Source organism: Oncorhynchus tshawytscha, linkage group LG25, assembly GCF_018296145.1.
Source record: "Oncorhynchus tshawytscha isolate Ot180627B linkage group LG25, Otsh_v2.0, whole genome shotgun sequence".
In the NCBI taxonomy this organism is placed as follows: domain Eukaryota; kingdom Metazoa; phylum Chordata; class Actinopteri; order Salmoniformes; family Salmonidae; genus Oncorhynchus; species Oncorhynchus tshawytscha.
Genome location: NC_056453.1, coordinates 44,229,594 through 44,244,389, shown reverse-complemented (window position 1 = coordinate 44,244,389; position 14,796 = coordinate 44,229,594). Strand labels below are relative to the sequence as shown.

At 47.6% G+C, this 14,796-nt stretch overlaps 1 protein-coding gene across 1 annotated transcript; it reads right to left on the bottom strand.

Annotated features, from left to right (window-relative positions):
* Positions 1–646: 646 nt before the first annotated feature.
* Positions 647–13,784, bottom strand: LOC112223948. The gene is made up of 6 exons (XM_042305845.1): positions 13,556–13,784; positions 11,658–13,430; positions 6,509–6,585; positions 5,981–6,146; positions 1,347–1,467; positions 647–1,252 (listed from the first exon to the last, which is right to left on the bottom strand). Exons 1-5 carry the CDS (start codon positions 13,782–13,784, stop codon positions 1,349–1,351), a joined length of 2,364 nt encoding a protein of 787 aa, XP_042161779.1. The 3' UTR covers positions 647–1,252; positions 1,347–1,348.
* Positions 13,785–14,796: the final 1,012 nt, after the last annotated feature.

Here is a 14,796-nt window from a genome sequence, read left to right as displayed (position 1 = left end):
CCCAGGTTGGTCCTCTACAGCTTGTCCCTCTCTTCCCAGGTTGGTCCTCTAGAGCTTGTCCCTCGCTTCCCAGGTTGGTCCTCTACAGCTTGTCCCTCTCTTCCCAGGTTGGTCCTCTACAGCTTGTCCCTCTCTTCCCAGGTTGGTCCTCTAGAGCTTGTCCCTCGCTTCCCAGGTTGGTCCTCTACAGTCCTCTCTTCCCAGGTTGGTCCTCTAGAGCTTGTCCCTCTCTTCCCAGGTTGGTCCTCTAGAGCTTGTCCCTCTCTTCCCAGGTTGGTCCTCTAGAGCTCGTCCCTCGCTTCCCAGGTTGGTCCTCTACAGTCCCTCGCTTCCCAGGTTGGTCCTCTACAGCTTGTCCCTCGCTTCCCAGGTTGGTCCTCTACAGCTTGTCCCTCGCTTCCCAGGTTGGTCCTCTACAGCTCGTCCCTCGCTTCCCAGGTTGGTCCTCTACAGCTCGTCCCTCTCTTCCCAGGTTGGTCTAGTGTTCGGTAGTGTAGTGTAGTGTATGTCCTCTACAGCTAGTCCCTCTCTTCCCAGGTTGGTCTTGTATTAGTGTAGTGTAGTGTAGTCCCTCTCTTCCCAGGTTGGTCTAGTGCTGGGTAGTGTACTGTAGTGTCCTAGGTTGGTCTAGTGCTGGGTAGTGTAGTGTCCCAGGTTGGTCTAGTGCTGGGTAGTGTAGTGTAGTGTCCTAGGTTGGTCTAGTGCTGGGTAGTGTAGTGTCCCAGGTTGGTCAAGTGCTGGGTAGTGTTGTGTAGTGTCCCAGGTTGGTCTAGTGCTGGGTAGTGTAGTGTAGTGTCCAAGTTTGGTCTAGTGCTGGGTAGTGTGGTGTAGTGTCCCAGGTTGGTCTTAGTGCAGTGTCCCAGGTTGATCTAGTGTAGTGTAGTGTCCAAGGTTGGTCTAGTGCTGGGTAGTGTAGTGTAGTGTCCCAGGTTGGTCTAGTGCTGGGTAGTGTAGTGTAGTGTCCCAGGTTGATCTAGTGTAGTGTCCAAGGTTGGTCTAGTGCAGTGTCCAAGGTTGGTCTAGTGCTGGGTAGTGTAGTGTAGTGTTCCAGGTTGGTCTAGTGCTGGGTAGTGTAGTGTAGTGTCCCAGGTTGGTCTAGTGCTGGGTAGTGTTGTGTAGTGTAGTGCTGAGTAGTGTAGTGTAGTGTCCCAGCCTGTCCTCTACAGCTCGTCCCTCTCCTCCCAGCTTTCTCTCGAGTTGAGTAGTGTAGTGCCCCAGTTTGGTCTGGGGCTGGGAGGTGTTGTGTAGTGTCCTCTACAGCTCGTCCCTCTCCTCCCAGCTTTCTCTCGAGTTGAGTAGTGTAGTGCCCCAGTTTGGTCTGGGGCTGGGAGGTGTTGTGTAGTGTCATCTACAGCTCGTCCCTCTCCTCTCTCTCACAGTGACATGCTTCCCTCTGGCTGTTCATGAAGGATCTGCAGCCCAGCGTCCACACTGTGTTGTACAGAGTATCTGCTACGGTCTCACAGGCTGGGAGGGGGAGAGAGAGAGACAGAGGATTAGGGTTGAGGGAGGGATGTAGGTAGGTAGGTAGGTAGGTAGGTAGGTAGGTAGGTAGGTAGGTAGGGAGGGAGGGAGGGAGGGAGGGAGGGAGGGAGGGAGGGAGGGAGGGAGGGAGGGAGGGAGGGAGGGAGGGAGGGAGGGAGGGAGGGGGGGAGGGAGGGAGGGAGGGAGGGAGGAAATGTAGATAAACTTGGATTATTTTCGCAAGGAGTTATACAGGATACTAACCTCAAAATTAAAACCAGCAAATCTAAATTCCTTAAGACTCGCTTACCTAAAACCTTTTGGACTAAATTACCTGAATGGATTCTTACTTCCAAGGAATATAAAGAAAAAAATTGATAGGGGGAGGGAGAGGAACTCATGGAACAGCTAACAGCACTGAAGGAGGAGGGAGAGGAACACATGGAACAGCTAACAGCAGTGAAGGACGAGGTCAGAAAGCTGAGGTGTGACAGAGAGCAGGACTCTCCCCCAGACAAGCCAGCAGAACAGCCCACCTCAGACCCGGACCACAGCCTCAACACCACAGTGGGACAGACACCACAGGACCCACCAACCCAACAGACCCCACCCCCTCCTAACAGACCCCACCCCTCCTAACAGACCCCACCCCATCCTAACAGACCCCACCCCCTCCTAACAGACCCCACCCCTCCTAACAGACCCCACCCCCTCTAACAGACCCCACCCCCTCCTAACAGACCCCACCCCCTCCCAACAGCCCACCTCAGACCCAGACCACAACCTCAACACCACAATGTGACAGACAACACAGGACCCACCAACCCAACAGACCCCTCCTAACAGACCCCACCCCTCCTAACAGACCCCAGCCCCTCCTAACAGACCCCACCCCCTCCTATCAGACCCCACCCCCTCCTAACAGACCCCACCCACTCCTAACAGACTCCACCCCCTAACAGACCCCACCCCCTTAACAAAACCCACCCCTCCTAACAGACCCCAGCCCCTCCTAACAGACTCCACCACTTCCTAACAGACCCCACCCCCTCCTAACAGACCCCACCCCCTCCTAACAGACCCCACCCCCCTAACAGACCCCACCCCTCCTAACAGACCTAAACTAAACTTTTGCCTAAACACAGTGGCTAAACTCTGGTGCCCAAACACTAGGCATGTCCTGGAGCTGTTGACAGAGGACAAACACTAGGCATATCCTGGAGCTGTTGTCAGAGGACAGACTAGGGACCCCCAGCCACATCATCATTCACATGGGCACAAATGATCTGAGGGCACAGCAGGAAAGGCTGGCAACAGCACTCAAGAGAGTGATTGAAACAGCTTCTTCCACTTTCCCCAACGCACAAGTGGTTACCTCCACCCTGCTACCACCAAAAGACTATCATTCTGTCACAATACAGCGGGTGAATCCAAGTATTTCCTGAGACTGTGCCTCAAAACCTAATGTCTACCTGGCCCACCACTCCACCCTGAACTTGAGCAGCCTTTACTAGAAATGAGTCAGGAAATAATCTCAACAGGGAAAAATGGCCACCTATATCTATATCCCCCTACTTTAACAGCTACTCCATCCTAGACCGGGAGATCAACCATATTCAGGCCCAGGGACATGAACTAGTTTGTGGCGACCTAAATTCTAGAACTGGACAAGAACCTGACACCTTCAGCACACAGGGGGACAAACACCTGCCTGGAGGTGACAGCATTCCCTCCCACATATGCCCCCCATAGGCACAACTACGACAACATAACCAACAAAACCTCCCCCCTAGGCACAACTACGACAACATAACCAACAAAACCTCCCCCACAACTAGGCACAACTACGACAACATAACCAACAAAACCTCCCCCTAGGCACAACTACGACAACATAACCAACAAAACCTCCCCCTAGGCACAACTACGACAACATAACCAACAAAACCTCCCCCTAGGCACAACTACAAACAACATAACCACACAAAAACCTCCCTCCCCCGGCACAACTACGACAACATAACCAAACAAAACCTCCCCCTAGGCACAACTACGACAACATAACCAACAAAACCTCCCCCATAGGCACAACTACGACAACATAACCAACAAAACCTCCCCCCTAGACACAACTACGACAACATAACCAACAAAAAACGGTTCACAACTCCTGCAGCTCTGTTGCATCCTGGGTATGTACATAGTCAATGGTAGGCTTCGAGGAGACTCCTATGGTAGGTACACCTATAGCTCGGTTACATCCTGGGTCTGTACATAGTCAATGGTAGGCTTTGAGGAGACTCCTATGGTAGGTACACCTAGTCAATCTTCGTTATGCATCCTGGGTATGTACATAGTCAATGGTAGGCTTCGAGGAGACTCCTATGGTAGGTACACCTATAGCTCGGTTACATCCTGGGTCTGTACATAGTCAATGGTAGGCTTCAAGGGGACTACAATGGTAGGTACACCTACAGCTCTGTTGCACGCTGGGTCTGTACATAGTCAATGGTAGGCTTCGAGGAGACTCCTATGGTAGGTACACCTATAGCTCTGTTGCATGCTGGGTATGTACATAGTCAATGGTAGGCTTCGAGGAGACTCCTATGGTAGGTACACCTATAGCTCTGTTACATCCTGGGTCTGTACATAGTCAATGGTAGGCTTCAAGGAGACTCCTATGGTAGGTACACCTATAGCTCTGTTGCATGCTGGGTATGTACATAGTCAATGGTAGTCAAGACTCCTATGGTAGGCTTCTCTGTTGCATGCTGGGTATGTACATAGTCAATGGTAGGCTTCGAGGAGACTCCTATGGTAGGTACACCTATAGCTCTGTTGCATGCTGGGTATGTACATAGTCAATGGTAGGCTTCGAGGGGACTCCTATGGTAGGTACACCTATAGCTCATCTCTTGGCAGTAGTACTGTAGACTACTTTATCACTGACCTCAACCCAGAGTGTCTCAGAGCGTTCACAGTCAGCCCACTTGGCAGTAGAAAGCCTAACAGTATATTTGACCTTTCAGCTTCCCTATCCAATCTAAATATTTAAAGCAGACAACCTAAAGAATATGAACAACAATGATAAATGGTTTGATGAAGAATGCAAAAATCTCAGAAAGAAATTGAGAAACCTGTCCAACCAACAACATAGAGACCCAGAAAACCTGAGTCTACGCCTTCACTATGGTGAATCACTCAAACAATACACTACGCGAAAAGATGGAACAGCATGTCAGAAATCAGCTCAATGTCATAGATTCTAACCGCTTCTGGGAAAATTGGAACACACGAAACAAACAACAACACAAAGAATTTATTTAACCTTTATTTAACTAGGCAAGTCAGTTAAGAACAAATTCTTATTTTCAATGGCGGCCTAGGAACAAATAAGAATTTGCAATTCTACATAATTTTACACGACTGGAGGCTTTGGCAGAATAAAAGAAAAAAAGAATACTGCACATATGATCAAAATGACAGGCTACTATGACAAACTGAGAATCTGAGATACATAAACACCACCTTGTCTTGAATCCATCAATAGTCTACCTAGGCCAAGGTGTGTGGAGACACCTATTGTAGGCTACGGTATATGAGGAGGAAATTATAGTCCTAAAAAATAATTATCCGCAGCTCATTCGCCGGCGTGTTCTTGCCAAACTCCTACATCTCACTCTTGTTTTACTTTGTGAAATATTTTGTTAGCCTATAGCAGACAGATTCCACCTATAGCAGACCGATTCGACCTATAGCAGACAGATTCAACCTATAGCAGACAGATTTGACCTATAGCAGACAGATTCGACCTATAGCAGACAGATTCGACCTATAGCAGACAGATTCGACCTATAGCAGACAGATTCAACCTATAGCAGAGAGATTTGACCTATTTTCAGACAGATTCCACCTATAGCAGACAGATTCGACCTATAGCAGACAGATTTGACCTATAGCAGACAGATTCGACCTATAGCAGAGAGATTTGACCTATTTTCAGACAGATTTGACCTATAGCAGACAGATTTGACCTATAGCAGACAGATTCGACCTATAGCAGACAGATTCGACCTATAGCAGACAGATTCGACCTATAGCAGACAGATTTGACCTATAGCAGACAGATTCGACCTATAGCAGACAGATTCGACCTATAGCAGACAGATTCGACCTATAGCAGACAGATTCAACCTATAGCAGACAGATTTGACCTATAGCAGACAGATTTGACCTATAGCAGACAGATTCGACCTATAGCAGACAGATTCGACCTATAGCAGACAGATTCGACCTATAGCAGACAGATTCGACCTATAGCAGACAGATTCTGGGTATTGGCATACACACAATCCACAGCTAGGTCATTTTGTTGCCTGGGTATTGGCATACACACAATCCACAGCTAGGTCATTTTTTTGTTGCTGTTGTTAAGTAGCTGTGGTAGGATCCGGCTCAAACGAAGCACTGCGTCTACGGTCAAGTGTTACAGAGTATAATTCAGTAGCTATCTCACCTTTGACCTTTGACACAAGCCCCAGGCTCTTCTTCAGGTCAGAGCAAATAGCGTGGAGACACAAGCGGTACTTGGAGTCACAGCGGTTTTTGTCGGAGCCACAGGTGTCATAGCAACTGTCCAGCTGGTTACAGCACTGAGTCATGGCTGGGATGCCCATGACAAACTGTGTTGGGACAATAACAAAAATACAGAAAGATATACAGGTTATAAGTTAACATAACATAGGATTTATATACACTCACACACAAAAAAGGTGCTTTCTAGAACCTAAAATGACTTCAGCTGTCCCAATAGGAGAACCCTTTGAAAAACACTATTTGGTTCCAGGTAGAACCCTTTTGAGTTCCGTGTAGAACCCTTTTGGGTTCAGTGTAGAACCCTTTCCACAGAGGGCGCTATATAAGGGCCCTTTAAGTACAGTATGTATTGTGTGAGAAAACAGTCTGCGGTTTAGGTGTCGGGTATTAGTACAGTATCATACGCTGTCTACAGTTAGTGATAGTTAAAACATACACTATCTGGTACCTGGAATCCTAGGAGGTCGGAGCTGCAACCATTGGGCTCTGGGGTCACATAACCAATGCGATGCACAGGTGTCTTACCTGAGAAGGAAAGGTGAACAACTCTAATTCAGACCCATTTACAGTTAATGATGTAGGTCCACAGATTGATCAATAGGTTGTTATCAATCAGCACCAATTGAACATTCAACCCCCAATTGTGAAGTTTATTGACAAGAACCGAAACTGAAAAAAAGGTGCTATCTAGAACCTAACATGTTTTTTCTGCCCTTTGGGGAACCCTTTATGGTTCCAGGTAGAACCCTTTATGGTTCCAGGTAGAACCCCTTTGTGTTTTCCTGTAGGACCCCCTTCCACAGAGGGTTCCAATGCACATGGAACCCAAAAGGGTTCTCCCTGGAACCAAAAAGGGTTCTACCTGGAACCATAAAGGCCTAGCCAGTCTCCAGATCTCAACCCCATAGAAAATCTTTGGAGGGAGTTGAAAGTCCGTGTTGCCCAGCAACAGCTCCAAAACATCACTGCTCTAGAGGAGATCTGCATGGAGGAATGGGCCAAAATACCAGCAACAGTGTGTGAAAACCTTGTGAAGACTTGACCTCTGTCATTGCCAACAAAGGGTATATAACAAAGTATTGAGATAAACTTTTGTTATTGACCAAATACTTATTTTCCACCATAATTTGCAAATAAATTCATTAAATTTTTTCTGGAGAAAAAAAAATCTAATTTTGTCTGTCATAGTTGAAGTGTACCTATGATGTTAATTACAGGCCTCTCTCATCTTTTTAAGTGGGAGAACTTGCACAATTGGTGGCTGACTAAATACTTTTTTGCCTCACTGTTTATATAGAACATGACAGGGACCTAGTAGTAGCTCCTGTATAGATCTATAGGTTTTCGCTGTTCCAGTGTCCATGCAATCATATGATACTACTGTACAAAGTATGGAGCGATATAGTGGGCTAGTGTGGATACTGGAATGTAGCACGGACGTGGTGTCATTATATACGAGCACATACTTAGAATGACGCAGTGTGGATATACCTTCACTGGGGTATGCTAGTGTGAATATACCTTCACTGTGGTATGCTGGTGTGGATATACCTTCACTGTGGTATGCTAGTGTGGATATACCTTCACTGGGGTATGCTAGTGTGAATATACCTTCACTGTGGTATGCTGGTGTGGATATACCTTCACTGTGGTATGCTAGTGTGGATATACCTTCACTGTGGTATGCTAGTGTGGATATACCTTCACTAGGTTATGCTGGTGTGGATATACCTTCACTGGGGTATGCTGGTGTGGATATAAATTCACTGTGGTATGCTGGTGTGGATATACCTTCACTGGGGTATGCTGGTGTGGATATACCTTCACTGTGGTATGCTAGTGTGGATATACCTTCACTGGGGTATGCTAGTGTGAATATACCTTCACTGTGGTATGCTGGTGTGGATATACCTTCACTGTGGTATGCTAGTGTGGATATACCTTCACTAGGTTATGCTAGTGTGAATATACCTTCACTGGAGTATGCTAGTGTGGATATACCTTCACTGTGGTAAGTTAGTGTGGATATACCTTCACTGTGGTAAGTTAGTGTTGATATACCTTCACTGTGGTAAGTTAGTGTTGATATACCTTCACTGTGGTAAGTTAGTGTTGATATACCTTCACTGTGGTATGCTGGTGTATATATTGGAATGTACCCTGTAAGCCATATTGGTGTGGATATACCTTCAATATGCTGATCTATTTGTACTGTATGCTGGTGTGGATATACCTTCACTGGGTATATGTTATGTGGATATACCTTCACTAGGTATGCTGGTGTGGATATAAATTCACTGTAGAAGCAGGTGATATACCTTCACTGGAGTATGCTGGTGTGGAAAACCTTCACTGGAGGTATTAGTGTGGATATACCTTCACTGTGGTATGCTAGTGTGGAATACCTTCACTGGAGGGTAGATATACTCAGGAACAGGGTGGATAAAACCTTCACTGGACTAGGAACAGGGTTGGAGTTATACCTTCACTGGATGCTAGTGTGGATATCCTTCACTGGAACAGGGTGGGTGTGGATATAACCTACAGGACTGGGTATGGAACAGGGTTGGAAAACCCCTACAGGGGGTATCTCTGGTGGAACCTTCACTGGGTATGCTAGTGTGGATATACCTTCACTGGATGCTGGTAGATATACCAGGAACTGGGTTGGAGTTAAAACCTTCACTGGAGGGTCTCAGGAACAGGGTTGGAGTTAAAACACTGGGGTATGCTAGTGTGAATATACTTCACTGGAACAGGGTTGGATATACCTTCAGGAGGGTGATCCTTCACTAGGGGAGTATGCTAGTGTGGATATACCTTCACTGGGTAACAGGGTTGGATATAAAACCTTCACTGGGGTACGTTAGTGTGATATCTCTTCACAGGGTTGGAGTTAAAACCTACAGGAGGGTAGATATCCAGGAACAGGGTTGGTGTGAATATACCTTCACTGGAGTATGCTAGTGTGGATATCCTTCACTGGAACAGGGTTGGAGTGTGGAAAACCACAGGGGGTATCTAGGTGGATATACCTTCAGGAGGTAGATCTCCAGGAACAGGGTATGCTAGTGTGGATATACCTTCACTGGGGTATGCTAGTGTGAATATAAAACCTTCACCCAGGAACAGGGTTTAAAACCTTCACTCCAGGAACAGGGTTGGGTATGCTAAATATACCTTCAGGAGGTATCTCCAGGAACAGGGTTGGATTAAAACCTTCAGGAGGGTAGATCTCCAGGAATGCTGGGTGGATAAAACCTTCAGGAGGTAGGAACAGGGTTGTGGGTAGTTAAATATACCTTCACTGGAGGGTATGGAACAGGGTGGATAAACCTTCAGGGGGTAGTTGGAGTAAAACCTTCAGTGGTTAAAAACCTACCTTCACAGGGTTGTTAGTGGAACCTTCAGGGGTTGGAGTTAAAACCTACAGGAGGGTATCACTGGAACAGGGTTGGAGTAAAACCCTGCAGGAGGGTAGATCTCCAGGAACAGGGTGGATAAAAACCTACAGGATCTCACTGTTGGTATGCAGGGTTGAGTATAAAACCTACTGTGGGAACAGGGTTGGATTAAAACCTCACTGGAACAGGGTTGGTATGCTCCAGGAACAGGGTTGGATTAAAACCTGTGGAGGGTAGATCTCCAGGAACAGGATGGGTATGCTGGTGTGGATATAAACAGGGTTGGAGTTAAAAACACTGTGGTATGCTAGTGTGGAGTAAAACCTACCTCCAGGAACACTGGGGTATCTCCAGGAACTGGGTGTGGATATAAACCTTCACTGTGGTACAGGGTTGGAGTTAAAAACTACAGGAGGTATCTCCAGGAACAGGGTTGGATTACCTTCACTGTGGTATATTGGTGTGGATATACCTTCACTGTGGTTATGCTAGTGTGGATATACCTTCACTGTGTTATGCTGGTTGTTAAAACCTATATTGGAATTGGAGTTAAAACCCTGTAAGGAACATATTGTAATAACTATGATCTATTTGTTGGACTGTATCTCAGGTTGAGTTAAAACCTATATCACTGAGACTATATAATTGTTAAAAACCTACAGGTTAAACAGGGTTGGAGTTAAAACCTCAAGCTAATTATTAGAAAACCTAGGTGATCTAGAACAGGGTTGGGTTAAAAACTACAGTTGGAGTTAAAAACCCTACAGGACGGTATCTCTCCAGGAACAGGGTTGGAGTTAAAACCCTACAGGAGGGTAGATCTCCAGGAACAGGGTTGGTTAGTTAAAACCCCTACAGGACGGTATCTCTCCAGGAACAGGGTTGGAGTTAAAACCTACAGGAGGGTAGGAACAGGGTTGGAGTTAAAAACTCTCCAGGAACAGGGTTGGAGTTAAAACCTACAGGAGGGTAGATCTCCAGGAACAGGGTTGGAGTTAAAACCTACAGGAGGGTAGATCTCCAGGAACAGGGTTGGAGTTAAAACCTACAGGAGGGTATCTCTCCAGGAACAGGGTTGGAGTTAAAACTCTACAGGAAAACCTACAGGGTAGATCTCCAGGAACAGGGTTGGAGTTAAAACCTACAGGAGGGTATCTCTCCAGGAACAGGAACAGTTGGAGTTAAAAACCTACAGGAGGGATCTCCAGGAACAGGGTTGGAGTCTCCAGGAACAGGAACAGGGTTGGAGTTAAAACCTACAGGACGGTACTCTCCAGGAACAGGGTTGGAGTTAAAACCTACAGGAGGGTATCTCTCCAGGAACAGGGTTGGAGTTAAAACCTACAGGAACAGGTAGAGCTCTCCAGGAACAGGAACAGGGTTGGAGAGCCCCAGGAAAACCTACAGGACGGTATCTCTCCAGGAACAGGATCGGAGAGCCCTGATGTAAACCTACAGAGCGGTATCTCTCCAGGAACAGGATCGGAGAGCCCTGATGTAAACCTACAGAGCGGTATCTCTCCAGGAACAGGATCGGAGAGCCCTGACCTAACCGATGGTGTTTGTGTAAGATGGGTACAGTGTGATCTGTTCTTCAACAAATCAAGTTGGCTTCTCTACAAGGATAACACTCAGTATGTAGGTTATGTTGCATTCAGGATAACACTCAGTATCTAGGTTCTGTTACATTCAGGATAACACTCAGTATCTAGGTTCTGTTACATTCAGGATAACACTCAGTATCTAGGTTCTGTTACATTCAGGATAACACTCAGTATCTAGGTTCTGTTACATTCAGGATAACACTCAGTATCTAGGTTCTGTTACATTCAGGATAACACTCAGTATCTAGGTTCTGTTACATTCAGAGCTCGATTCAGTATCTAGGTTCTGTTACATTCAGAGCTCGGTTCAGTATCTAGGTTCTGGTTCAGTCCACACCGTGGAAGTTCAATGGTATAGCTGCATTTCAGTTTAATGTCATCGCTTTCGCGGAGTCTGTAAAGGACGTGTCGGCTCAATCGGAAATGATCTTTACATCTAGAATGCGCTATAGCCCTGAACTTCCGCAAATACGGATTGAATCGAGCCCTACGTGTCTATAGCCAGGCTTGACATGGCAACACCATGGAGTCATACTGAGATGTTACTGTAATCACTGATAGACACACACAACTCTTTTCCCATCCTTACCGTATTTGCATTTGTACTGACACAATCCGTTGCGTCCTCCCATCAATTCCACCAGGGAGTCAAAGTATCCATTGGCTGCCTGGAGGCTCTCTCTGATGGAAACCAAGCCCCAGTCAGAGTCCTCTTCCTGGGCTTCGACGACAGGTACCACAGGGCTGGCTGTATCCTCCGCTGGAGCTTCTGCCTCTGCCTCTACTACCTCTTCAATGGCCTCTGTCGCTTTTTCTAGTGCCTCCTGGTCAGCCAAATCTTTCAAGATGGCGTCCTGAATCTCAGTCTCTTTAGCGAGGTCTTCCTCCTCCACCTGGGCAGACAAATCTTTAATCATGGCTTCTGTTATCATGGCTTCTGTTATCAGGGCCTCTTTAACAAGGGTCTCCAGATCCATGTAAGCAGGGTCTTCCACCACTGGCATGTCCGCCATGAGGGCCTCTGTGTCTGGGACTTCATCTGCCATGACAGGGGCGTTTACCAGCGGAGCATCAGCAACAGGGGAGTCCGCAACTGGTTCCTTGACAACAAATGCCTCAGCTACAACGGTATCTGCAACAGGCTTGTCGGCCACCAGGTCTTCGGCCACTGGGGTGTCTTCTACAGGTTCCTCCACTGCAGGCGTATCATCAACAACCAGGCTATCTGCCACCACGGTATCACCCTCCACCCGGATATCTACAGCAGTAGGCGTATCATCAACAACCAGGCTATCTGCCCCCACGGTATCACCCTCCACCCGGATATCTACAGCAGTAGGCGTATCATCACCAACCAGGATATCTGCCACCACGGTATCACCCTCCACCCGGATATCTACAGCAGTAGGCGTATCATCAACAACCAGGCTATCTGCCACCACGGTATCACCCTCCACCCGGATATCTACAGCAGTAGGAGTATCATCAACAACCAGGCTATCTGCCACCACGGTATCACCCTCCACCCGGATATCTACAGCAGTAGGAGTATCATCAACAACCAGGCTATCTGCCACCACGGTATCACCCTCCACCCGGATATCTACAGCAGTAGGCGTATCATCAACAACCAGGCTATCTGCCCCCACGGTATCACCCTCCACCCTGATATCTACAGCAGTAGGAGTATCCTCTACAACCAGGCTATCTGCCCCCACAGTATCACCCTCCACCCTGATATCTACAGCAGTAGGAGTATCATCAACAACCAGGCTATCTACCCCCACGGTATCACCCTCCACCCTGATATCTACAGCAGTAGGAGTATCTTCAACAACCAGGCTATCTACCCCCACGGTATCACCCTCCACCCTGATATCTACAGCAGTAGGTGTATCATCAACAACCAGGCTATCTGCCCCCACGGTATCACCCTCCACCCTGATATCTACAGCAGTAGGTGTATCATCAACAACCAGGCTATCTGCCCCCACGGTATCACCCTCCACCCTGATATCTACAGCAGTAGGTGTATCATCAACAACCAGGCTATCTGCCCCCACGGTATCACCCTCCACCCTGATATCTACAGCAGTAGGCGTATCATCAACAACCAGGCTATCTGCCCCCACGGTATCACCCTCCACCCTGATATCTACAGCAGTAGGTGTATCATCAACAACCAGGCTATCTACCCCCACGGTATCACCCTCCACCCGGATATCTACAGCAGTAGGCGTATCATCAACAACCAGGCTATCTACCCCCACGGTATCACCCTCCACCCGGATATCTACAGCAGTAGGTGTATCATCTACAACCAGGCTATCTACCCCCACGGTATCACCCTCCACCCGGATATCTACAGCAGTAAAGGCGTATCATCAACAACCAGGCTATCTGCCCCCACGGTATCACCCTCCACCCGGATATCTACAGCAGTAGGTGTATCATCTACAACCAGGCTATCTGCCCCCACGGTATCACCCTCCACCCTGATATCTACAGCAGTAGGTGTATCATCTACAACCAGGCTATCTGCCCCCACGGTATCCCCCTCCACCCTGATATCTACAGCGATAGCAAAGAGCTCGGTAGCAGCAGCAGCAACGGTGTCACCCTCGGTAGCAGCAGCAACGGTGTCATCCCCGAACATGGTTTCTGCTTCTGGGACTTCCTCTTCAGGAGTGATGTTCCTGACCAGAGAAGCAGACATCCCCCAGGAGAGGCAGAGAGAGAGCAGAAGGAAGGCTGAGGTGCGCGGCAGCATGGTGGCGAGACAGACAGAGAGGAAGTCTCAGCACAGGGGGGAGGGAAGGGGGTCTAGACGGGTAGGTCTAAGAGGAAGACATCCACATTTGGATCCAGGCAGACGGAGTCGAAGGGGGGTTGGTAGGCAGAGAAAGACGTCCACACTCCGCTGGAGGTCTGGGACAGCTGGACAGGAGAGGACCAGGGTGCCTGTTGTTGACAAGGTGTGAGAACGAGAGGCACTTAGGATCAATAGACTCAGAGTACTGACTGAGGCTGTGTAAGAGGCAGAGAGGACTTTGGCTGCTGACTAGGCCAGGGAGACAGCGAGGCACGGCGTATCGACACCGGGTTCAAAGGTCTGTTGATAAGGAAAGGCCTGGACAGACTGTAGTGGGCTGGAATTGTGGGCTGTCCTGCATGACTGCATAGCCTAGACACCATGGTTTATCCAGGTCTTTTTTATTCTTTATCTACAGTATATTTTTACCCAGAAAGTTTGGGATGTGCATATCACCTTTTTTTCATGGTAGTCGTGTTATCTCCCGTTGAGAGAGAACGTTCATGCTCACCATAGCTCTTGTCTCTGTTACATCCTCTCTTCTCCTCTGCTGGGAAACCTCTCTCCTCTCACCAAGTGCTCGCTCCATCTCCTAAAAAATATTGAATTAATCTAATCCCAGTAATCCCATGATTTAAACTTCATCGGAGGAAACTCATTAAGATTCAAATGTTTAGCTTCATCAGTGCTAAAAATCACATTTGTTATAAGGTGATCTCAGATCAGCTGAGCAGCTAATCATAACGTCTTTGAGAACATAGAGGTAGAATGACTAGATTATACACCGAGTGGACAAAACAGTAGGAACACCTGCTCTTTCCATGACACAGACTGACCAGGTGAATCCAGGTGAAATCTATGATCCCTTATTGATGTCACTTGTTAAATCCACTTTAATCAGTGTAGATGAAGGGGA